Source organism: Apus apus, chromosome 2 (assembly GCF_020740795.1).
Source record: "Apus apus isolate bApuApu2 chromosome 2, bApuApu2.pri.cur, whole genome shotgun sequence".
Taxonomy (NCBI): Eukaryota; Metazoa; Chordata; class Aves; order Apodiformes; family Apodidae; genus Apus; species Apus apus.
In genome coordinates, this window is record NC_067283.1 from 20,979,885 (window position 1) to 21,006,246 (window position 26,362).

The window sequence follows — 26,362 nt, forward strand, 5'->3', positions numbered from 1 at the left end:
CTCTTCTGAAAAATAATTTTTTGTTTATTCTCCCTTTGCCTGCTTAGTAGTGTGAGGTTTCAAAGGAGAGACCTGACTACCAAAACACAGACAGATGGGACAAGTTGGAAATTCTTTGCATTTACCTTTGCTTTTACCTCCTGTGTGTGGTGGGACTGGAGATCAGCCTGGGAAGGGTACAGTGGTTGTAAAAGGCAAAGCAGATAAACAAGAAATAGTTTCTATTTCTAATTCAGTTCTCCTAGTCATCTTTGTCAATGTCAACACCAAGCAGTTCAGATAACAGCTTCTACTTTTAATTATCAACACACATCAACATACCTGAGGGAGCTGAGGCAAAGTTTCTTCTCTTACAGATGTAACCGAGTTTCTGGTCACATTCCCAGTTTTGCCATTTAGCTTTTGTTTCAGGATTCAAAACCACACAGAGTTTTCCAGATTCTGGGGAGGGGCTTCCTTTGGGAAAGGTACAGAAAAAAAAAAAACTAGTGAACTTTCCAGAAAGGCAAATAGAGCTCTGTCCTCTAATTGCACAGGAGAAATCACTCCTGGCTGAAGTAAGAGCCCCAAATATCACATCCTTCCCAGCCTCGGCAAGAACTGAAATGCAGTATCATTCAAGTGGATATGAACATATAGCTCCCTCATAGTTTTGTTGCTACAAGAAATGGAAGACTGTATATTTTGGGGAAAGAGTATTGCTTTCAGAGGATTATTTATTTTTGCAATACATAGAAGGTTCTGGCTTATATTGCTATAAAAAAAAAAAAAAAAAAGCTTTTTCTAAAGCTCAAGCAAGAAAAGCTAAAATACTTATCTGGTGTTTGACATATGTATATTTTTTCTTTAGAAATACAGAATCGAAGAAAGTCACAGCTACCTGGAGCCCAGTTTAAGTACTGGAAAGGGGTGCCTCCAATCCATTCCCATCCACTCCTCAAGTCCAGTCTGTTGAGTCCAACCCACAGTGCAGAATCTGTGTCTTTTGTTAACTCTAAGTAACCAAAAAAGATAAATTATTTTATAAATACATTTTTTTAGCAGTAGTCACTAATAATGTCTCTATGAGGACTTAACATTCTTATATATCTAAGTAAAAATATCTTTAGATACTGAGATACCCAAAATATTAAAACATGCTGAAACTTTGATCACTGTAAAAAACAACCAAACAAACAAAACCAAAATCCTCTCTTATACTACCACCTAAGACAAAATAAGAACAGAAGAGATTACAAAATGAAACTGTTTCTGTAGAATAGGCTAAATTCTGTACAATTTTAGATTTAAGTAAAAATATTGGTACAGTGTACGTATAAACAACAGTAATAAAGCTCTTAGAAGTTAAATTCATAATTAAGAAAAACAGAGTGGTTTGTTTTCCCTACCATTCCTCCAGAAATACATGGGTAGGTAGAGACCTGATTTGGGATCTGTCAATAACTGATATTTTTCAGTTTGTCAAATGAATGAAAAATCAGATGTCATATTGTATTTGACACAAAACACATGTCTTTTTTTTTTTCTTTCTTTTTTTCGGAATGATATCTTTTCTCTCTTATTTTCATTTTGGTTTAAAGGTTCCTTTAGACCAAAAAATGCAACTCTAATTTATTATTCTGACTTATTTTCCTCTTTAAAAAATAATACTAATAAATCAATGTTTCATACAAGATAAGATTTTTTAAAAGAAAGTCAAGCTGTTACACTTGCAGGATGGATACTTTGAATCCTGTTTAAACTTGGCAGTGATTCTGATATGGATTTGCAAATCCTGGAAGATTTTCTTTACTTACTCAGGCATATTTCTCTCCATAGACATCAACCAAAATCATACCCAATAATCCTTAGCTGTGAAGATGGACTGAACAGATACCAAATGTAAGTCATGGTTTGTTTAACCTCCTTACCTTTAAGGTATGTTTGTTCGTGAATATCTGTGATACTCAGTAATTCTGCATTTTGCTGCTGACAGCTCTTCCTGGCTTGGTGCCATGTGAGAGCGGATTCAGAGTTTATTTGGTAATGGACATTTGTTAACAGATCTGTGACCCAGGTGGTGTCTTTATCTGTGGAGAAAATAATTATTTTGGGAGTTATAGTAACTTAAACACAGAAAAATGAGTTGCAGTTTCTTGTTTTGCATGGTATTCTCATTAAATGTGAGAGGTGCTTTTCTTTCAAGAGCACTAAAAATGTTACAAGTGGGATGGGAGAGGATATAGTTAAGGCCTGTAACAGGTAGAGCTGATAGATATTGCCTCCTGTTCCTGTTCCCTCATAATTCAGGAATCGCTAAAAATGAAGGGATTGCATAGAAAAATGTATTGCATGGAGTGCTGCAGCATAGATGGAATCTATAAATAGCTTTGAACAGGAAGAGGGGAGATTTCGGTTAGACCTTAGGAGGAAATCCTTCACTATGAGGGTGGTGAGACACTGGAACAGGTTTCCCAGGGAAGTTGTAGAAGCCCCATCCCTGGAAGTGTTCAAGGCCAGGTTGGATGGAGCTCTGAGCAACCTGATCTAGTGGGAGGTGTCCCTGCTCCTACAGAGTGGTTGGGTCTGGATGATCTTTAAGGTCCCTTCCAACCCAAAACATCCCAAGATTCTATGAATGTGGCATTTCCTTGCGTAGAGAGCTGCAGAATGTGGCAATACATCATATAGTAAAGTACACTCTTGTAAACTATGGGTTATTATAAAGATACCCAGATTCTGCTAGTGTTGGTTTGGCAATACCACACTGAAGGGAAAGGCATGGGAACAGGTAACTTGCCTTTTGATGGGCAAAATCCATATCGCTGGTCTGTGTCGTAGTTTGCAGTGGTGGCACACCAGGGCCAGCCATCAGCCCGGCCCGCCTCCGTGCACCCACTGTACCATTGTTTATTGTACATAAAAGGAAACACACAGGGGGCCCCAAAAGCATTTCCTAGCAGTGTGAAGATCTCTGAGGAGACAAAATGATAAAGACAGTATGGAAAATAATAAACGAATGTAAACTGTGACAAATGTGACACCTATGCTGATGGCAGAATTGCATCTCAGAGTGCTTTCCATGTTACCTTTCCAACAACCACAGCAAAATTCATTTCAGCATCTTTTCATAGTTAAGCTACTGACATATGTTTTAGATCTGTACTATTCTGATGTAAAGTAATTTTTCATAGAAGAGGGCTACAACTAGACTTCTGTTCTGACCAAGATGCTTTTATAAGCTTAATAAGGTTTCAGAGCTCTATCCAAATATACTTGTATTTTAAACAACGTTAAGATTTCCATAAAATATGAAAGAGGAGGAAGTAATATTTAGAAGTCCCACCTCCTGGCAAAAGTAAACATCAGGTTAGACAATCTGTCTCTGTTTTTACTCCAGTGACCATTCAAGCATCTCAAATACAGTGGAGCAGCTCAGGCTCAGGGGTGAATACTTTATATACGTTGTGAGCTGGTTTTAGAATGTTCATTCTGAATGTGGGAAAGCCATTCAGAACAATCAGACTTGAGCAATGGACAATTGCACTGATAATTATACTTATGCCATGAGCATCTTCATCTGCTGAGTCACAAAAGCCACACTTTCTCTGCCTATACTGGTACTTCCATCCCTTTCTCAGCTCATGCACATTGTGCTTCTTACTTGAGGATGTAATTTTATTTCCATATTGCTGTATAAGAAACTTGCTGTTTCAGTGTTTATAATCACTGTTAATTGTGTAGTGACAAAGTATCGGGAGCCATAGTGTCTTCAGAGAATAATTATATATAGTATAAGAGTAAATATGTGTGTATGTATAAATGTACATGCTTGTACATATTTGGAGAATATATAGAGAGCATATGTAATACTTATCATACTTGTCATACTAAAATCATTTGATACATACACTAAAATACTGTGTATAATATATACATATATATAAAGTAGGTATGCAGTATGTAGTTGACCATAAATATGACACTAAATTCAAGGACAATTCCCTCAGTACCCTGGTTTTCTCTTATGGTCACTGAAGGAATCAGAATACTCAGAGACAAAGACCCAATACAACCTAATACTGACAAAGAAATTAATACAAAAGGTAAAAGAATCAACTTTTTTATACCTTCGCATCCCTGGGAACATAAAACATCCATGGCCCCATAGATATTCCACTTATTCTTTGCACTCAGGCCCTTCTTTAAAAAAACTTGATCATGTTCTTCTTTGCCAGGACTGAAAAACAAATCTTCTCCTTGGATTGCAAGGAGGCTTTCATTTCTGCATTCCCACCACTGGAGCTCACTCGTTCGATTACATGGGTACAGGGTGATCACAGCCTGATCCTCCTTTGATGGCACCCCCAGGCATAGGTTCAGTTTCACACTCATAAGCTGATGATCAGTGATCCACCTGAATTTTTGTGATTCATTGTCTGGATGACAAGTGGCAGTTCTGACTGACTGCACAGCAGATGCCTGAAGACAAAGCTTGCTGACTTTATTATATAATAAAAATGTTTCAATATCTGTAAAACAAAACAATGCAAAATAAAGGATTAATGCAGAATGTATGTATAATGGGTATAAGATCCCTCTTCCCATTTGCATGAACAGGGAGTCACTGCTTTCCTATCAGATAAAAACATAGAATCATTATCATAGAAGGGTTTGAGTTGGAAGGGACCCTACAGATAATCTAGCGCCAACCTCCCCTGATGGGCAGGGATACCTCCCACTAGCTCAGGTTGCTCAGTGTGCCATCCAACCTGGCCTTGGACACATCCAGGGATGGAACTTTCTCAGCTTCCCTGGGGAACCTGCTCCACTGTCTCACCAACCTCATAGTGAAGCATTTCCTCCTGATGTCTAACCTAAATCTCCCCTCTTTCAGTTTTGATCCACTACCTCTTGTCCTCTCACTACAAGTCCTTGTAAAAAGTTCCTCCTCAGCTTTCCTGTAGGCCCTGTCATGCACTGGAGGGCCTCTATATGGTCCACCCTGAGCCTTCTCTGCTCCAGGCTGAACAGCCCCAACTCTCTCAGCCTGTCCTCATAGGACAGATGCTCCAGCCCTCAGATTATCTTTGTGGCCCTCCTCTGGACTTTCTGCATGAGCTCCATGTCCTTCTTATGTTGGGGGCTCCAGGACTGGACACAGTACTCCAGGTGAGGTCTCACAAGAGACCAGTAAAGGGGGAGAATCACCTCCCTTGACCTACTAGCTACAATTCATTTGATGCAACCCAGAACACAGTTGATTTTTTGGGCTGCAAGTGCTCACTGCTGACTCGTGTTGAGCTTCTCGTCCACCATCACCAGTAAGTCCTTTTCCTCCGGTCTGTTTTCAATCCATTCTCCACCCAGCCAGTATTTGTGCTTGGGATTGCCCCAACCCAGGTGTGGGACCTTGCATTTAGCCTTGTGGAACTTCATGAGCTTGGCTTGGGCCCACTTCTCCAGCCTGTCAAGTTCCCTTCTCCCCAGCTTGTTGACTTCACCTCACACTTTGGTGTCATCAGCAAACTTATTGAGGGTGCACTGTCCAGGTCACTGACAAAGATGTTAAATAACACCGGCCCAAGTATCAACCCTTGTGGAAGACCACTCACCAGAGGTCTCCATCTGGACATCGCGCACTCTTTGACATCACACTCTTTGAGTGTGACCATCCAGCCAGTTCCTCATCCAACATGATGTCTTTGTATGGAGTCCAGTGCAACATCAACATTACGGTTGCTTTTTTTCTCTTAGACCTTCCCTTGCCTCTTCCCTGCCACTATGAGGTTCCCGTCTATATTTCCCAAACTAACAATGCAGATGGAGGCACTGCCACAGAACTGTAAATCACCCAGAAATGCCAGAGGACATGAAATCCCTTTCACCAACATCTTTACAGGAGGGAAGTGGGAGGCACTTACCCGCCAGCTGCAAAGTACCATGAACAAGACAGAGGACCAGCAAGAACCTGAGGAATATCATTGTAATTCCTTTTTTCCTTTCTTTCCTTCACCAAAATCTGGATGGTCAGAGTTGCTAACATTTAAGTCCTGCTGAAGAGAGGACAGTGACCGGTCATCCTCAGTTTCAAAGCCTGGGTGGTTGAACAGAAAGCTCTGCTTGCTAAATGAGGAAATACTCTGTCACATGACACATTTCAAAAAAAGAAGATCACACAGCACAAATTTTGCCTACAAAAAAGAATGCCTTTTCACTGAAGGCAAACTGCGCACTGTTGGGAAAGCAGGTGATACAAAAAAGTTTATATCTCAATATTTTCCTGCTGTCTTTCCTGAAGATACATTTGGAGAGCTCATGGAATTAAATCAACAGCTAAATGCCAAAGCCAGAAGTTCAGCCTCAGTTTTTAAATATTACACCTTAATTATATGGTGTAAAAATGCCATCAGGAAAACATGTCAGTCTCACATTGTTATGTATGAGGTGAGGCAGGACTGAATTTTGCAGGGTTTAAGTGAATTTCACTCTGCAATGAATTATAAAAATTTCTTCCCTCCTAAATCAGATAACCACTGTCCCACTGACCTTCATTTCTACATGAGTGCAACTAGGACACCAGCACCCAAAGCTACCTCAGAAATGTTTTTAAAATAATGCCTCTTTTTTCTTGTGAAGTAGGTCAGTCTCATCAGTCAGCCCAAGATCCAGCGACAATTTCAGGAAATGTCACAAATCTCTTCTTATCCACATAACAGAGCAAGCATGCAGGAGTTTGGTTTCCAAATGTATATAGGTGGAAACCTAAAAGAAACATCACTTTTCTCTAGACCTTTAGAGACTGCCTCTATAACTGCATAGAAGTCTGGCTTTATCTCAGTAGATTTTTACCATGAAAATATTTTCTTTTTTTTTAGAAAAACTGCTAAATGGAAAAAAATCCGTCATGTGAAAATATTATTTGAAGTGTAGCAACATATTTGTTCAGCACCTGTAGCAAAAATGTGATAGCAAAAAAAATTGGTATCATCTCCTGTTTGTTGCCAAGATGTTTGCACTTTCTAAGTACAGGATTTGTTCCTACTTGGCTGCTCAGCAGAAAAACAATGCAAGAAAGAGTTAGTTCCCCAATAAAGATGACAGGATTAAAATAAAAAGGAGAAATATAATTGTGAAATAAGAAATTACAAGGAAATGCTAGGTACAGATGGTAGGAAATTACAGGCAAATTTAACTGAATTTTCTTTTTCAGATGATGACAAAATATACTAACACCTATAAAGTCCTTATTTTCTTTGAATGAAAAAACATCTCATGATATGGAATTATGAAATGATTATTCACTAATTATCAAGGGAATGCATGAAAATCTGTGATTTTTTATTTTATCCAGAGTAGGGGGTATTAAATTAACTAAACTAAAATTATAAAATGCCAGTAAGTTTTTTGGGAGTAATGAAAAGCCAATTATCGTTTTGTCATAAAATTGGCTTACATTTTCTACAAAATATGATATAAATATTTTTGATGGGATTAATAATTACGATCTAGCCTATATCATGCTAGTAGCAATGCAATGTTATTAGTAGGGAAAAAAAAGTTGTATATTGTTTTCATATCTAAAATTTATTACAAATCAAGAAATAGTCATGTACTCTACAAATATACTAGAACAAAAGGAAAACAAGATGAAAAGAAAGTATAGTTCCATTAAGTACTGAGTTAACATAAAGAAGGCAGAAATACGCCTTTCATTTTAATCTTCAAAAAATAACTTGATTGTAGTAGAATGGTCAAAAGTGTTAACTACCCTGAGAAATAACAGGAAATAGAGCAAGGAAAGGCTGTGTACTGAAATTAAATCAGCTTCATCTTATATGTGTATATTCAGACTGAAGGCTGTGAGGCAATATACTGCAAATCATGCTTTGAGGAACATTCTGTCAACCGAGATGTGCATTTACACATTTGACATAGAAAGACAGAGGGTCATTAATGGACCCTCACTCCTTGTGTTCATTCAGTATCAGCCCAGCCTCATTTCATATAAGATTTGTGAGAACAGCTGAGGCTAAAACATCTATAGGCCTTGCCTAAACATAGTCCAGACAAACACCTCAATTCATTATGTTGCCACTTTGTTATTCTGTCCATAAAATCATATGTTACTGTCTGTGTTTAATGTTCCTCTCTTATTTCTGCTATGCAAACTGAAAAGACTCTTTACCATATGTGCCTTTTAGGAATCTGTTTTCTTTTTGCAACAACAACCAAAAAAAAGCATTTAATGGAAGGAGAAGGCTTTTCAAGTGCAGATAATGTCAAACCTGCTAGTTTTCTTCCTTTAAAGGAATATCATAATCCCAGGAAGATGCAGAAAAATTGTATGTCTTTTGAAGACATGCTGGAAGATCTTAGTCCACAGGAGGGAAGCCTGAAGCAGGACAAAATAACAGTCTGCAAAGGTGTAAAATGTTGCTGCATGAAGGAAGTTCATTAATAATCTGACATATCTACTCGGGAAAGGAAAAGAGGTACAGGAAAAGAAAAAAAGTAATCAGATTAGCAAGAAAAAAATTAGGTCCCAGGAAATAGTAATCTTAATAGTCAAATTAAGTATTTGGACAGATTTTTAAGTGAGACAATTTTTCAAAACCAAATAGCAGAGTAGTTGCTAGAAATCAAGGAGACTCACTTGTCTTGAAGAGTAGTCTTCAGGGTTTTTCAGTTTTCCTTTCTGTCTCTAGAAATTAAGAATTACTTTCAGGTTTCAGTTCAACATTCACATATGCTCATGAAACAAAAATCTAATTGTGACATTAATTTTCAATTTTAAACCAATGCAACCCCTAACTTCCATGTTAATGGATTTCAATACAAGTGAGTCTTTGGCACTTGCAGGACACTGGGGAAGAACATGACAGTGGATGAGTGACCACCACAGAGAAGCTGTCACAGGCAGCCTGGTCACTTTGGTGGCCTTTCAGCTGTTTTACCAGCCCCATGAGGCACCAGTGCAACTGTAGTTAGCAGAGGGAAAAACGGTCTGTAGTTCCTCAATCCAATCATATAACTAAAGGACACAAGCTCAATTTTAAAAGGGAGGAAAATTGGTGAAAAAAAAAACACCCTTTGCAATATGAGCACGGGAACAGTGAAGGGTAAAGGAGAGGAAACTTCAGACTGAGCTTCATGAACAGCCTGAGTCAGTTCCCCCAGGACCTGTGACAGCCCCACTATACCATGTGCCCAGCTGTGCAGGGCCACCCTCACCCTGGAGCTGGCACTGGATCTGCTTACTTCTATAGAGAGCCATATCAACACAGGACAGCAGAGATGCAGAGTACATTCACATGGACTGTTACCAAAGGAATTTCTTAACTACAAAACTATAAAAAGATGTAGGGCTTAGTTTCTTTTTTTTTTTTCCGGGAAATTACACACTGTAGTTCAAATGAATAGTAAAAGGAGCTCTAAGAACAGCTTCAAGGGTTGGTTTTAATAGTTTCCAGATTTCTTTGTTATGAATGGCATCTAAATCTGTCACAGCTCTTCCAGGCATAGTCTGAGCATTGTAATATCACTGCAATGCAATTTGCTCTTCTTTTATTTATTCTGAGGTTTGAAATTGTAACTCCATGGGAGCAGAAAGGGGTTTGCCTAAGGCTCAGTCATCAGTTCAGTTTACCTATTTCTCAGGACAGCCTAATCCTGCAGCTATCACTTTACTAAGCCTGAACATGACCTGGGTACATTACTTTGGTCAAGCCATTTATGCAGAATTGTCTGTTTTTGAGAGAAAGGCATCTATCCCTTGCCTAAAATAATCCATGTTTCGGCAGTCACGTAAGCTCCATTTATGATCTTGAAAAGAGCTACAAAGTGATTGTCATGTCTGGGATTTATGGTTCAGAGACCATTTGCAGGACAAGTTTTGTTTATCTGGTTTGTGCTGACCATGCAAACCACCTGTACTGCAGGGAGCTGAGGCCAGGGCTTCCTGTTTGCTTCAGTCCAGCCACCAGCCATGGACATGTAGTTAGGCCAGCTTCCCTCTTGCCTCTTCTCTCTCTGACTCACCTACTCCTTCCTGTATGGACACAAAAAGAGGGGTGGAGAGCATCCTCACCTGAGGTAAGCCAGGCACATTTAGGAAACTCTAAAGGGTTTAGATTCAACTCCTTTTTCCCACTGCTGTTTTTTTACAAACACTGTGACTGTTACAAGCAATACAGTCAGTAATCTGCAGCCACCATGTAACCATCTTAAAAAAGAGTTCAGCAGACCAGAGCACAAAATGCTGAAGACATCTAATGCTTCTTGCTGAGTCCTGCCTTCATAGGGGAGAGGTAAACACCTATCAGAAATGTACCAAGCTGTTTTCTGGGGATATGTATCCAAAGCAAAATATATAGAGAATGAGAAGCACCCAGTATATTATTTAGTTCTCTGCTAAAAAGAAATCTGAAGATACAAGGCCTTGTATCATGATACACAGCATTAAAAACTGCTAAAATGATCTGAAGCCCTTCGGGGAAGCTAGTAATCCTTGGTCCAAACTTTGAATTCAAGTCATAGACAGTTCCCAATTAAGTGACTTTCAAAGGTCTTGTTTTCTGTAGCCAATGTCAGGCTTTTTTCAATTAACGTTTATCTGGATACACTTGTCTAAGTAGACACATCATCCATCAAAGCACACTTTTGTGGATGCAGTTCATTTTACCACATATACAGAGGGGTCTTTGCTTAGCTGAATTTCCATATTTATGAAGCCAATAGGCATTTGAAATTAGTTTGGGCTCCTGCCCACATAGTTAGTAATCTCACTATGTCTTGGCAGCATCACAGTCTATAAACTTCAGTCTGTTCTGGAAAGCTTCAGTGCAGAATACATTTTCCTTGTTACTTCACATGAGGAAGTGTCACTGCATTCGTGAGCTTAATTCTTCATGCCAAATCATATGCATGCACTGCTTAAAGTGTGCTCTTAATTTCAGTAACATTTTGTCAGATGCTTCATTAGGAAGCATGTAAGCAAAAGAAGATGATCAAATATTTGCAAAATCATTTCCTATACCATGAACATCAATTAGTTCTACACAAGTTCTGCTTAACTTTGTATAAGACAACAGTATGCATAAAAGCTCAAAACCTGCTTGGGCTGCAGGACATTATTTTTGTCTACTACATAAAGCTTTTTTTGTAAAAAGAAGATGAACTCAATTAGTCTAAACACTTAAGAGACTGGCTGAAGTACACTGAGAGATTTACAATTCTCAGTAAACACTGATGAAAGTTAGAATATGAGTATATCAGAAATCAACACACAGTATGAGAAAAAACCAAGGAATTATAAACTAGGCAGGTTACCTTGAATTCCTGAAAAGATAGCAGAAAAGAAGATATTATTTTTTAATCATGAGAGGATAAGTAAACAGTAAGGAATCATAGTCATTTCCTAAGGAAAGAGCAGTAATTAACTGTGTGTGTTGAACTGGAAGGTGTACTGGCAAGGGTTTTATGGAAAGATTTGGCACTGTTCTTTATGTTAACAACTCAGACAATATGAAAAAGTCTACTTAATACTTTCTAAAAACTTGACAAATTAACTTAAATGAAACACTGCTCAGGAAGAGGCACTATTGCACAGCTGTCTATCCTGTAAATGGATGTAAGCATGTGTCTTTCACCCATGCCAGTGAGCACTGCCCCAAAGGGATTTCTAGGTCTAATTTGGCATGTCCAGAATTCCAGGGACCATTTCCACAAAGCAGTTTGAACATAGCCACTGCCAGCTTGTTCAGCAACCAAGAGTTTGTCCCTAGCATAGGTGTGAAGCCCTCTAGCCCAGTTGTCCCAGGTATCTGGCAACATTGCAAAGCACACCAACGTATAGAAGCTTCAAGTGAGTTGCCCAGGGGAGGAGTGAAATCATCATCACTGTTGGAAACTTTATAAGAGGTTGCATCTGTCAGCAACTATTTAATTTTAGCTGATCCTGCCTTTGGACAGGACCTTTTCAGTTCCCTATTTCTATTATGTATGTGGTAAAAGCTTCCTATTTACAGGATATATAAAATTATAAGATCCTCAGCCTTTACATTATTCCATGCCTTCTATTGCTTACTTTAGCATTAGAAGAATGAAACTCAGTTTGGACTTTTTTCGGTGACATTCAGATCAAAGGAGAATATGTTTATTCAAGCATGATTGAAATCCATCCTAGATTCAAAATCAGATATTTGTGAAGCTTACAAATCTGAAGTGACACATCTTTTCATGGTACACTAGGGTGACATGGAAGTGACACATCCCACTATGAGAACACAATGTGTCTGTATACTGAATCTTTAAATAGTGCTTGTTTTTATAAGACTCTGAGGTAAATTAATGCAATTCTATCAGCTAAGAACTTGACATTTCCAGCATGACAACAGAATTGTACAGGTGCTGTATGTTGGGAATTATAACTGTTATATTTGCACATACCTTGTTGAACCTCCCATATTGAGTTTCTCTGAGATACTGCTCCTGCGTACAGATTAGAATGGCTGGACAACTGCTTCACCCCACATGCAGCATCATCACCTACTTTTCCTCACAGACCAGGTGAAGCACCGCTGTGTTTTTCTGTCCTCTGCTGCCTCTGTCTCTTTGCACAGACAGGAATGATGTGAAGGAGGAGACTGGATCCACGTGTACTCCTCCATGACAACTTGCTTTTGCAGAGACCAGCAACTACTGGGTGCCCATTAAGGGTCCCTGCACATCAGTCTCATCCTGAAGTGAGGAAAATGGGGAATTGGTAAGAAATGTGTAGGGGATTAAGATACTAACAAGACGCAGAGGACTGAGAGGTAGATGACAGTCTTGGGAGGGACTGTGATACTGGGAGACAGAAGATAAGGCAGAATATAAGATGACAAAAAACATGTAGCCACAGCCACCCTGAAATGTGAAGAGGAGGAAAATATTACTTTCAACTCCTGCCTTCTTACTTCTCAATAGGTTTCTTTGGTTTATTTGGTAGTTGTTGGGGGGTTTTTTGTTTTGTTTTGTTTGGGTTTTTGTTCGGTGATTGGTTTTTTTTCATGCTGATACTATAATTAGTTACCTGAGAACATCGGAACTCAGTTGCTTGGATCCTCACATTGATTTGGACCCTGATTTGGAATACCAGCTGCAACTTTTACAACCTACTGGAAGCACTCATCTAATTGACCAGAGGAGTTGAATACATGGGAGCACCAATCCAGCTTTTCAAGTAAGTTAATGCAGTTATAGCCTCAGGAAGAGATCCAGGATGAGTATCTGATACAGAACCTTGTCCAAAGAAAATGTCAGTGAACTATGAGTAGCTACATGTATTTTGAAATCATTATTCTTTTGTAAGCAAGCCTCTCAACTGTTGAATGAAAAAAAAAAAAATTAAAAAAAAAAAATTAAAAACCCTGTTTTAAACCGTTGGTAGGAGCTTTGGATTTGACAACGATGCCCGAAAAGGTAACCCTGTATTTGGGGTGCCCAGCTGATGAGTCTTGCTGTCTCCCATGACACGGACGCCTGGCTGTGATGCCAGGCACTGCTTCACTGCCGAGCTGCTCTAAGCAAAATGCCGTGCAGCAGATCGGGGAATGAAGCCTTGCGCCTCGGCAGTCTTGCTAAGGACTCCACTCAGTGGTAAGTAAAAGATACTGCAGCTCTTAGGGGTGGCAGCACGTCAGAGAAGCCACTTGGGGTCCATGTGCCAGAGCCAGCGATCTGAGCCGGCCTGGCATCACCTCGCTCCTGTCTTCAAGCCAAAGCCTGGTGCCCGGGTTGATCTGCTTTTAGCAGCGAGAGAGGTGCCCCGGAGCCCTGTGAGCTGTGCCTCCCATCCCCCCGAGGCTGCGGGGGCTGGGGTGCCCGTCCCCGCTCTGGTGGGCAGGCACAGAGCTACAGCAAAGTCGTTCACTCTTCAAGAGCAGACCACGACTTAACTGGACAGACAGCTTTCCTTGAAAGACAGCAAAAATCATAAGAATATTTTAAAGCACAGGGTAATTTATTACTTTTTTCATTACTGTCTCTGGCCCTTTTTCAGCAATCACAGGACTTTTCCAAAGTACAAGATCTTTTAGCTCATGTTATTTGCAGAAAATTCAGAAAATAGTCTAGCTCATCTAGATATGATTCCAGATTTCTGCCATTCTTAATTTTTATCAGTAGCTGGTTTTATTGCTCACACTAGCATGAATGTGGCAGGTTCATTTCAGGTATTTAAAAATGTATGCGGACTATTTTCACCAATGTTTAGAAGAGGCCCAGTCCTGCACATTCTGGGCACTTACATTTCCTGATGAAACCCAAACACAGAGGGGCAGCATGAAACAACCATAAACTAAAATGTAGAATGAACCTCATAAAGAATATTCAGCAACTGGCTTGCAAAATGAAACGCAAAACTGAAGATCCTTGTGCAAGGAATGACTGACCACATAAAGATTCGTTTAATGAAAGCAATAGGAAAGGATAATATTTTATTAAAAGCAATTATCCCCAACCTTCTCCAGTTACTGACTTAATGTGGGCTCTAGCGGTTATTGGCAGGTACCAAGAAATACCTAGAAATAGCATTCAGACAAAACTTAGAAATACAAAATTTGTTGTTATAACTCATCGCTTCCCTTTGCTTTAGACATTGTTATTAACCGCTAAGGTAAACTTTGAGGTTTTCCATTAGCCAGAATCACCTCATCAGCTAGGTTAGGCTCACAAACCCAACACAGAAACCGTCATGCTCAAGGGGCAGGGCATAAGACTGAACTTGTTGCTGGGACTTGCCATTCCCAACAATGTCTTGAGCAGCCAGGGATCCGTTGTTCCTTTTCTAACACTGTTTGCCTTTGGGCATTGATCACTCTCCCAGACAGCTATTTTGCTGGTCTCTCTGGCCCAGGCCTTGTACCAGCTCTCAAATGCCAAGCGAGAAGGAAAACCACAAAGCCTTGCTGGTTTTCCTGGATCCAGGTGCCTGATTTTGTAGTCACCTATGGCTAGGAGTGAGAGCTCATCCCTTGGTCTTTTCTAGGCTTGGCATGGCAAGGGGGCTGTTACCAGGACATGACAGCTGTGACTGAGGAATCCTGGAATACACTTTCTCCTTCCTCCCGTTGGTATAGTCCCTGCCACTGCTCTATGCAAGGCTGGCAGAGACAGTGAGTGACATCGGTCCTCTTCTGGACAGGGATGAGGGCAGTGGAGAGGATGAACCACAGTTCTTGAGCTCGCAGCACCAGATTAGACACCACACCAATTATGTTGCTGGGCAGTGCTTGTGACATCTATGATTTACCTCATGGTAGTTGGAAGAGGCCATATGGCCACCAGTCATGCAGCCAGGAGAGCAGTACTGCTTTTTACAGTGTTGTCCAGGCTTCATCCCTGCCTCTCACTTGTTTTTTGCTTATTTTCTTTACTTTTTCCAACACCACAGGTTTTAGCTCATCAAATGAGAAGGAATAACCTCTTCTTTTCTCACTGCTGCACACGAGTGCAAAGCAATTGCAATTGTCTGCTGAATACTTACCACCTTATTACAGGAAATACATGACATTTTTAAAGCAGCAACTTTTATTAATGTGTAAGGGTTTATTTCAGTTCACATAACCAGTGGCTTAAAATACAGGAGCTCAGCCAGTTTTGCTGCCTGATAGCCCAGACCCTGATGACCACAGCCACTCCTATGCAAAGCCTTGAACAAAAAGAGACTCAGTTGATTAACAAAAAGAAACCACTATATGTCTCATGCCAGGGCTTTGGGTTCCACAGAGAATATCCCCCATGCCTAGAAAGACTGACTTATCATCAATTTCTTGTGGGTGCTTCCCTTCAGAAAAGCACATCTCTCATCCTTTCCACTTTCTCCAGCCAAGATACCCTAGGCTGTTCACTGAAATTATTCAATAGTCCCAAGAGGGAGAAGTTCTATGGTGATTCAGTGTTCCAAACCACGTGCAGAATGGGATTCCAACTGCATAATCCTGTATACCACCATTAACTACGGAACTGCCGAAAGGGGCATCTGGAGGTAATTTGGGTGAACCTATTGCTCAAGCAGGGACTCAAAGTTGCATACTGTTTCAAAGTTTGTTCAGGGACTTTTTCCAGCTGAATTTTGAGTATTTCCACAACCACAGAAAATCTTATCTAAATTGATACACTAAGGGAGAGAACAGGCATTAACTGTTTGAAAAATTCACTCTCTATGGCACTTTGTTTGTGTTAATAACAAAAAAAAAAAAACAAAAACAGAACAAAAAAAAAACCTCAAAAACAAAAAACAACCCACCATATGAAGAAATGAGATACGATCAAATAGTAAACTTTTGGAACTGCAATAATTCTAGTGCTCAGTTTAATTTCAGACAAATTATAAAAGTGCACAAGAAGCCATGGAAGAAAGTTAAAGGAAGTGTTCTTGTCTCTTGTGATTCTTCAGCTGAATACAAACAGCTTTCACGCAAAACCTAAGGATTTACTTCCTTTTAATCTTACTTCTAGCTTCCTCATTTATTTAAAATCCCTCTCTTCTGTTGCTCTGATAAGTTTTCATATCTTTCAATTGCACATCTTCAGTAAAATAATAATAATGTACTACAATAACTACAATGCAGCCAGTTTTTAGTAGCATTATCAATTCCTTTTAATTTTAAATCAAACCAGGAATTAACAGTTTCCCTGTTATGTGCTCTAAATGTAGCTGCTTTGACAAATAATCAACCAAGAAGTGAAACGGTCTGTTCTTTCCCAGACGTTCTTTATCGTGGATAATGTGGAGATGTGTGGAGATTGCATATTTCTACTTTCCCATTTCCTGTTTAAAATCTCTTGTGAACAGATTTTATGCTGATTAGAGCCTACATTTTGCTTATTTTTAAATGCATCATGAAGTCAGAGTACACAGCAAACTGTCTTTAACAGAAGCTTGCTTTCAGATAGCAGCCTAACAGCCATCACCACCCCATGTGGTACCTCTGAAATGAAAAGTACTATCACCAGGAGAAACAGCTGCTGTTACCACTGCCCAGTAATTTAAAAAAATAATAATAATAATAAAAATAATAAAAAAAAATCCTGCAATATAGGATACAGGAGAATCCTTTGGATGGAAGAGAGATGTGTAATCCAGCCTTACTACTATTCCACCTGCCTCTTCACAGCTGATTCACCGCCCTCAGTTCCCCACAATGATCACAGGTCTTGTACATCCAATATACCTTTTAATTGCCCTGTTTTTCTTGTGCGTCTGTTCCCCAGCCCCCCTGCAAATAGACCCCAAGTTGGCCATATCCAGCAGGTGGAATTGTTGGCACCTCTTCCTAAGATTTAGCACACTCCTGGACAACAAAGGGTTTTCATTCTCTAATAGGCTGTTTAGCAAAAAATCTCTTCCTTTCCATAGCATCATTGCAGAGAAAGTGCTTTTTTGTAACCTTATTCTCAATGGCTTCTTGGGTTGCAAAACAGCCCATACAGTTCCTCTGTAGCTGTCTAGGAGAAACTCCTTCCCTTTCATTAACCCAGAGGCCTCTCCAGAAGTTCACTTTCTGTTCCTCTTAGGAAAACCATAGCTTCCTTCCTATGCTCTGCAGTCCAGCACAATGGTCCAAAGCATCTCCCCACCCCCCTCCCCCACCCTGTGCACAATCACCACTCTCAAGGAAGAAACCACCTCCTCATCTCTCTAGACAGCTTTGTCCTGTGCAAGACTTTAAGCACCAGAGCAAGGTGGAGAGGCAGTCTACCTTCTTCCCTCCTTTCCAGCTGCAGCCTTCCCAAAGAATACATTGTTCCCAGGAAAATCAGGAACAATCATACAGATATCTTACGCCATCCTCCCCCTCCCAATCCACACACATGTCCTCTTCCCCAGTCTGAACAGGGCAGCTGGGTTTCTGGGACAACACCTCCCTTCAACTCATTTCTTCTTCTGGTTGTTTCCTACACAAAGCATGCTTGCTCCCTGTTGCTGAGCCATAAGCAGGAGTCTCACGCCCTGCAGAAACATTGAGTCCCCTGGACTTTTCCCAGCAGTGTCTGTAAGTACCAGATCTCAACTTTGCCAATCTATTGCTGACTGGCCCAGCCTCACCCAGCTCTCCCAGGGATCAGCAGCACTTCTAGTCCAGTTCAAACTCTTTCATTTCTACTTTGGCCTTTCCCTTCAGTCTCCTGGTTGTTGGTTTTTTGGATACCTCACAGGCATTTTTATATTTTTGTACCAGCCTTTCTCCAAACCCAGTCTATATTTTTCACTTCATGAGCCCCTGTTACTCCCATAACTGAATATTATTTCCTCCGATCTCTGGAACCTTTGTTTCATCATTAACCTGTTCTGGTGGACCACAGAACAACTGCAAGTCCTACATGAGTATTCTTACTTGTGAAGGGCTATTATGTCCATTAGTTCTAAAAGTAAGTGAGAATAATTTCATCTAGCTGTCTAAATTGACATTCTGGATAAAAAGGCAGTATAACAATTTCATGGTGTGCATTCTTCTGAAAGGAGAATAAATATTACCTCAGAGGAACCAGAACCACTAACCATATCCTTAAAATGCTGTAGATACCATTATTTGACAGCTAGTGGATTAAAAGTTGTGCAATGCAGAATGTCATAGAAGGGAGAAAGCTGGTTATGTCAGGTAAGAGCACAGATGACAAGAGACAAAATGAACCCTAACTGTTCCTATGTCCGGATACGGTATCATTGAGACACCTTCATGCTTATGGAGCAGTTCTAACCTTTCTTGTCCATTGGACTCTGGCCTAGAAGCACTAGTTTATCCCACAATTATCCATCTATTCTGTTTGTATTTATAGATCTTTCTTGCACTTTGTTCCAAATTACTCTTCACTTCCATTTTCAGTCTCCTAGTTTCAGAAATAGAAATTGCAAAATTAAATCCTTCTAGTTAATAAAATTCTTTTGGATTCCTGCTGCAGTGAAGGAACTGCAGCTACTGTTTCCTTCCTGTTCCAAGTTACAGGTACTGATATTGCCAAATAGTTTCTCTACAAATTAGTAATCTTTTGAAAGAGGAGGATGTTCCATCCTATGTACATCTGTCTGCCATGGCTCTGTCACCATCTGACATTACTGAAAGTTACAACGATGAGTTCTTCTACAGCTTCTCCTTCTCTAAAGGCAGTTACTACTTCTTACATTGTAAGGTGAGAATCAATTACTTTTCCAGTCAAGTTATAATTACAGTTTAGGGACATAATGAAAATAGAGAGAAAAGGAAGGACATTGTCTATAAAATGCCACCCAAATATAGAGAAAGAAAGAGCAAGAAACTGAGAAAGTAGGTCTCCATCTCTTGCCTATGTGAAGGGGCATTTTATAAATGCTATATGTTGCATGTAAGCCCAAATCCAGACTCTATGTGGAAGCAGGACAAATTGACAATTTGTGATCCCCCAACATCTGTTTACAGCAACTTAACCCTGGAGGCTTGGTAAAATCTTGCTTTTGGCACTAAATGTTCCCATATCTGTTACTGTATCTGTGCCCAAGCACCAAGATGTGGTAAATACAGGCAGCCAAACACCTATTTCATTGCTCCATATTAGTGTCTTTAAACTAAGTAACAGATCGGTCGCATCTGAGGAACATTCTTGGAGCAAGTCAATTAGTTAGGTTTTGGTATGAAATACAGTGGCAGCCACAGCTTTCCTTGACAAATACAGCTGCAGGAAAGGAATTTGAAATCAAAAACCTGAGAGGAAACAAAAACCTGAGAGGAAAAAACATCGTACCTGGACGTGCAAACCAAAACTTCTTTTAAATTCCCTTTTCACTGATAGGGGCTGAAGCTGGGAGGAAATGCAGATCATCACCAGTATTTTTTCAAATAAGTCTGTTGGTGGTGGGTTTTTTTTTTTCCATTAAGCTGCTATTCCCAATAGAGTCAACCTATTATGATGAATAGCAAACAACGATTCACACGATACATTCACTTCTTGCCAACTGGTTAAAGCAATATTTGGAAACCAATCCCATCTGTATAATCAGTTACAGAGAGCCATCCCGGCACTCCAGGGGCTTCTCAGGAGATGTCAGGAAAGTCCATCAGTGTTGTACTCTTCATTATCAGATAGTAGCCACTGTTGTCTTTGGATGTGGTCCAAGTTACACAACCTCCTCTGCTGATGCTTGTGTGCACTAGCAGCCATGTACAGTCCCAGAACACTCTTGGTTCAGTTCTCAGAGATGCAACAGAACTACTAGTCTATAAAGTTCATCAGTCCTTGGAAGCTTTTACAAAGTAACTTCTCATTAGGCACCTTCGTTGGTTTGGCCTACTGTTTTCTGGTAACATTTTCTCAATCCAAGTGTATAGATCCCATAGGACCAATTCAGGCAAACTCAAGGAGAGGGATCCTTTTTCACAGGATCCTTTTTCACAGAATCATATAATAGTTTGGGCTGGGAGGAATCTTGAAAGGTCACCTAACCCAACCCTTCTGCAACGAGTAGGGACATCAACTAGACCAGGCTGCTCAGAGCCTCATCCAACCTGACCTTGAATGTTTCCAGGGATGGGGCACCTACCACCTCTCTGGGCAACCTGTTGCAGTGTTTCACCACCCTCATTGTAAAACATTTCTTTTTTGTATCTAGTCCAAATCTACCCTCTTTTAACTTAAAACCATTGCCCCTTGTTCTATCACAACAGGCCCTGTTAAAGTATTTGTCCCTGCCTTTCCTGTAAGCCCCTTTTTTTAGTTTTGAAAGGACACAGCAGGGTCTCTCTGGAGCCTTCTCTTCTCTCTTGTGTTTATAAAGACACACAAACTTTCATTTAGAACCAGCCTTTTAATTCCCAAAGGGAAGCAAAGTAGAATAAAAACTTATTTACGTGTATTGCATACACACACAAAATATTTTAACTTAAACACAATTAAAATATGTCAGAAGATTAAAACATAAAAATATATCAAATTAAATAGAGGTCTTCTCTAGACTAGAGCTTTGAGTCATTTCATTGTTCACATTTGACAAAATATACTGGAAAAGTGAAAAAAAAAAAAAGGCACATAAAAATAAAACTGCCTGTGAACCAACTGGATATTTTCAGGGTTTCTGAACACAGAAGATATATCAGCAGTCCAATATGACATGCAACACTATCACCTTGGTCATGATGCAATTCTGGAATGATACTCAAAGGATTAAAACAGACTTAGAAGGGGGAATTTGGTTAAACTTCAGAAAAGACTTTCTAATCTTAAGTTTTTTTAGGCTTTGAATAAATGGCCTAAAAAAAGGAAAAAATCTTTGCTGGTATTGGAAATTTCCAGAAAAAAAGTATGTAAATTTTTCAGGTATAAAGTTTAATTCATCCTGCCTATTCTCCTGTCCCCCTTTTCCAGAACACTTTGAGATCACTATTTTATTATTTAAACAACAGAATATTTGTATTCACAACACTTTCAAACCTCATATTATAGTTGTTCTTTCTATGCTTATGTTACAGAATTATAGCAGAAGAAAAACAATTTACACTTTCCTTTCGGTCATACACAGAGGAGGAAAATGTGTTAAATCAGATGTTACAGGCAACACGAAGGGTTTTTGTGGGTACCTCAGAAGCAAAAGAAAGATGTGGACTCCCAGCACTAGAGCAGGCTGCCTGGCTGAGGCAGAGAGCTGGTCCTACTTCGAGCAGGAGCCTTCATCAGGTGAGCTTGGATGTCCTGTCAAATCTGTGCAATTCTGCTAGTCTGCTCTGGACATCAAGGGTGACATTTTCAGAATTCCTACAGATCTGGATGTCCTTTCTGGAATATGCTAAGGAGCTTATTGGCACAGTTGCCTGTGGTAAGCATGGTTCTTCCTGTGCCTAAAGTGCTGTTGGACCTTTACAGAGACTGGAACTGCCAGCATGTTCACTCATGGAGCTTAACTCCAGGTAGGTGTGTATGCTCAACAGTTCTCCCAGATACAATTGTTTGTGTGCGGATCTCTGGATCTGCTTTGCAAGATTTCTTACTCCTACTAGTACAGAAAGCATGAAGCATCCTGTGCAAAATGAACTAGAATTTGCTTCGGAGATAGTTATTTTGCCTTAAGAATTCTTGTATTTCAACACTAATTCCTTTCAAAGTCAGGACCAAGGTTATTCTGCTTATTAAACTGTTGCCTGCTCATTTATTTCAATATTGGTCACAAGACAATTTGACTCATGGGTTCCAGGATCAGCATCACCACGGTATATGGCATTGTCAAAGCTGGGCGTAACTGTTTGCTGATCACGTCTTTTTTTATAGAAGAAATAGAATGTAAGACCAGTTCCTGTTAGCAGAAAGAAGATCAGTATAACAATCATCCCACCTAAACTGTTTGCAGATGAAGCAGCAGCTTCATGTTTTGATGCTGTGAAAGACAAAACAGACCAATTACTACAAATAGCCAAAGACTGCTGTTGCATACAACAAATATCTCCCTAAGCAAGCCAACTGGGTGAACTGTAAAAGTACTGAACAACCATAACAGCAGTTAAAATTTATGCATGTTCTGGAAGGACAATGCAAAATTGAGCACAATCTCTTCTATGTTCCTTTTAAAAGGAGTATTATTTAGTAGCACAGTACATCATTCATAAAGCAAAATAAAAAAAGTTATAAATAAGACATCCAGTTTGAGAGAAGAGCCTACCTTTTAAAAAGATTTAAAATAAAATAAGCTATGACAGCTAAACTGCTATTTAAATTAAAATTTTCTGGACACAATTTCACTTGTAAATAATACATGCTTATAAACTTACTGAAATTTCAGTTTCATGTGCTTCTAAGAAATCAACTTACCATTATAGGCATGTGACTCATGGGTTGGCTCAACTTCAGCAACTTTAAAATAAACATATGTGTATTATAACCAGTTTAGAAGAAACTATTCAAAGATTAAATAAATATTGCATACATCATTTTTACTTTGCTTTCCTATAAAATTTTAAATAAACACAGAATCATAGAATGGTTAGGTTTGGAGGTGACCTTAAAGATCCTCTAGTTCCAACTCCCCTGCATGGTCAGGGACATCTCCCACTAGACCAGTTTGCTCCAAGCCCCATCCAACCTGCCATTGAACACTTTCAGTGATGAGGCATCCACAGCTTCTCTGGGTAACCTGTGCCAGTGTCTCACTACCCTTACAGAAAGGAATTTCTAATATCTAATCTCAACCTACTGTCTTTCAGTTTGAAACTTGTCCTATCACTACATTCCCTGGTAAAGACTTCCTCTCCAACTTTCCTGTAGGCCCCCTTTAGGTGCTAGAAGGCCTCTATAAGGTCACTCTGGAGCCTTCTGTTCTCCAGGCTGAAGAACTCCAAGTCTCCCAGGCCTGTCCTCTTAGGGCAGGTGCTCCAGCCCTGATCCTGTCCATGGGCCTCTTCTGGATCCACTAAAGCAGTTTCATGTCTTTCTTATGCTGGTGGTCCCAGAGCTGAGCGCAGTACATGGAGATGAAAAATATATGAAAACATTTTCCCTGACAACTCAGGTTGAATCTATAAAATATTCTTGCTAAAATAATTTTTGACAAAAATCCCAGAAAAACACCTGTTGTCTCACTATTAACTGCTTTGAATTTGTTTTAGTTTTTTTTTAAAAGGACACTCAGATATTCAATGTTTTTACAATGTTTTTACACTTCCACAGTGTAAGGGTTTACACTTCACAACGAAGAACTCATTTTTTAATACTTGCAAAAATTAAAAGCACATTTTACTTAGAAGCTGTTAAGCTGTAATTTTAGGTAACGTCCTCTTCCTCTCTTCATTGTTTGGGGAGTGTGACTCAGTTAATTGCTTGCAGGGACTAGCTGCCTGGGTCCTGCAAAGCTCATGGCCAACCTGCCAACATCTGGAGATCCACAAGCCAGAAACTCAATAAGTTCCACTTTACATCTATGATATTTGAGTAGTGGATCTGTTTGCCAATAGCAAATCTGGCATCTTTCAAACTGTGTCCCAGCTGTTGTATGCAAACACAGCTGGATCTGTGTGTATAGGGTGACTCACAGCTGCACACGTGCGGATTTACATTCTTTGTGCTCTGTGCAACCCTGCTGTGCACGGAGGGGAACTCACTCCAGCCTGCGACACATTCAGATTTCACATGGGTTGACACCCAAAAAAACACAGGGCCACAAGGAACCATGTTAAACTAAATGTACTGTGCTACTTGGTTGTCTTGGCATGTCTCCTTATGCTGGTGTCAGCAGAGAAATTAGTGGAATCCCATTGCCCACCCTCACTTGACACTTTCTGCTGGGCTGTCCAGCAGAACCCATCACACTTCACTGGTACCGGCACCACCAGCAGCACCTGCCCTCCTTCTGCAGGACATCAGTGATTTTGCCCTGCTGCTCCTCAACTTAGCTATCAGGAGAGCATCTGGTTTTCTTCTCAGCACTGCTTTAGTCATCTATTCATCATCTACTGCCCCTTGCACTCTAACAATAGTGACTGAGTTTTCTCCCCACTACCACTAGGTCATATGTTCTCCCCAACCCCAGGGTACAGCAAATGCCAAGAATTCAATGCTTTAAAAATAAAAGGAGGAAACAGTGGCATGTTCTTCTCCAACATGCTTCTTCTTGTCCTTAACAGAAATTACTCTTGACTTTAATGCAATGCACACAAAACAACATCAATACATTAAGCCTACCCAGTACAGAATCACTTGTGCTTCGTGTACATTAACTACTACTTCTAAAATAACCCAATGCACTAGAAATTCAGAACTTACTTTTGGGGATTTTGCAAATAAAATTGTGGTCAACAGAGCAGTAATAGTTCCTCCAGGTTCCACTTGAGATATCCATATAAACACAGTGTTCATCAAAAATTGCTTTAGGCTGTCCTTCCTCCCAGTTGACAAATTCTACTGCAGTTCTGTCTGTCCATAGCCATTCCCCTAAAAGTATTAACTAGTGAGTGAATGACAGAGGGAATAGTTTCTAGTCTACCAGGCACAGTGACATTGGATATGGAACTTATTAGTTGATTAAATTAGCATCACAGTGGGCTCATTTCTCATTCTTTTAACAGTCAGAGATGTTTAGATGGGAGTGTGTCAAGAGTAAATGCGCACAGAGAAAGTGAACACCATCAGCCTTTGGGGCCGTGGCTGTTAGTGATGTTAGGAAGACATGCCCAAGCTGCCCAAGGACTTTTAGCTGAAGCCTTTGCCCAGGGCTCAACCTGTGCCTGACATACAAAAGGAGTAGACCTCTCAGTTGCTTATATTTTAAGTATTTTAGCAGAAAAGCTACTAAAATTTAACAGTTTATTTCTCTCTGATTATTTAATATTTAGTATGTTAGTATTAGTACTTAGAATGTTAGGGTTATTTAGTATTCTCTCTGTTTATTTAGTATTTATTTTATTTTAGTATTTATTTTCATCTCAGCATGCATTGTGAAATAGTTACCTTCAATATTTTTGAACAATCCTATCCAAAACTTCCTGAATTCATTTCCAAGTGGAGACAAATAATATAAGAGAAAGTTCAGCTCAGCTGAATCTTCTATGGAAACCAGAGAAGCACCTGAAAATATCAATTCAATATTACATACCATTTTATCAATATTTTCCATGAGAAATCAATTATCTCATTAAAAAGATTACAGGTCTTGTGATCAACTTTTTCCTATAATAGAAAATCTTGATAATAAATGTTAATTAGCAGCAGCTTAATTACATACATACACATCTATGTATTATCTCTTTTTTCTGGATTAAAAACGCAAACTCACATACAACTTGTAAAATATCCTAATAAAAAAGGGCACTTACCCATTTGAATACACACCATGGAAGCATCTGGCCAGCTTTCCTCAGAAGTGGTGTGAACATAGTAGCAGTGACCACGAAAGGGAACCCAAGATCTACCACGTTTTGGTTCAGGACAAGTGCCAGGAAGCTGTGGTGGCTCACTGGGGATTACCTCTATTAAGGAGACACACAGGTTTCAGTGGGGTTTTAAAAGCCAAGAGAAACATGTATTCTTGCACCACATTTCAGCCCTACCAATTTCACAGTGATTCCAGTGAAAGGATTATCTCATAGACCTAACAAATTATAACAGATGGAACTAATTATGGTGAAGTAGTAATAAACTATACTGGTTGGAGCTGGTTCTCCAATCTGCTAAAGAAGGCTTACTCCAGTCACGCTGCAATTGTCTCCAGCAAGGCAATTGTCACTTAAAACTTGTGAAACAGAGTGAGGAATGAGTCAGTATACTTAAAGGATCCCAACACTCCCCCACAGCCCCGCAATCCAGTGGCTTGTGTCCAGCCATTTTGTAGCAAGGTCAGCAGTCAGAGAAATAATTTGTACCTGCCCTTGTGCCTACGTCCTAAACT

At 39.8% G+C, this 26,362-nt stretch overlaps 2 protein-coding genes across 2 annotated transcripts in view; both read right to left on the bottom strand.

Moving 5' to 3' along the window:
- Window positions 1–137: 137 nt before the first annotated feature.
- On the bottom strand, window positions 138–5,713 carry LOC127380389 (macrophage mannose receptor 1-like). The gene is made up of 7 exons (XM_051609182.1): window positions 5,595–5,713; window positions 4,110–4,396; window positions 2,780–2,953; window positions 1,911–2,069; window positions 881–994; window positions 322–456; window positions 138–167 (listed from the first exon to the last, which is right to left on the bottom strand). The coding sequence occupies exons 1-7, from the start codon at window positions 5,711–5,713 to the stop codon at window positions 163–165; spliced, it is 993 nt and encodes a 330-aa protein (XP_051465142.1). The 3' UTR covers window positions 138–162.
- Window positions 5,714–20,530: 14,817 nt separating this feature from the next.
- The window catches only part of LOC127380466 (macrophage mannose receptor 1-like), a 31,310-nt gene continuing 25,478 nt past the window's right edge, over window positions 20,531–26,362 (bottom strand). The window contains exons 26-30 of the mRNA XM_051609412.1: window positions 25,791–25,943; window positions 25,426–25,542; window positions 24,742–24,909; window positions 22,795–22,836; window positions 20,531–22,363 (exon numbers count right to left, since the gene is read on the bottom strand). Of these exons, the coding sequence (XP_051465372.1) occupies window positions 22,119–22,363; window positions 22,795–22,836; window positions 24,742–24,909; window positions 25,426–25,542; window positions 25,791–25,943 (725 nt within the window). The 3' untranslated portion in view covers window positions 20,531–22,118. The remainder of the gene's footprint in view (window positions 22,364–22,794; window positions 22,837–24,741; window positions 24,910–25,425; window positions 25,543–25,790; window positions 25,944–26,362) is intronic.

Bases quoted from the DNA above. Each gene is read 5' to 3' on its own strand.
- LOC127380389 (XM_051609182.1), bottom strand. From the start codon at position 5,713: ATGTTGATGTTGCACTGGACTCCATACAAAGACATCATGTTGGATGAG. The intron at 4,397-5,594 runs GTGAGTGGTCTT...ACAAAAATTCAG, and splicing joins TGTCCAGATGGAGACCTCTG to GTGGATCACTGATCATCAGC. The intron at 995-1,910 runs GTAAGGAGGTTA...TTGGTTACTTAG, and splicing joins CGAACAAACATACCTTAAAG to AGTTAACAAAAGACACAGAT.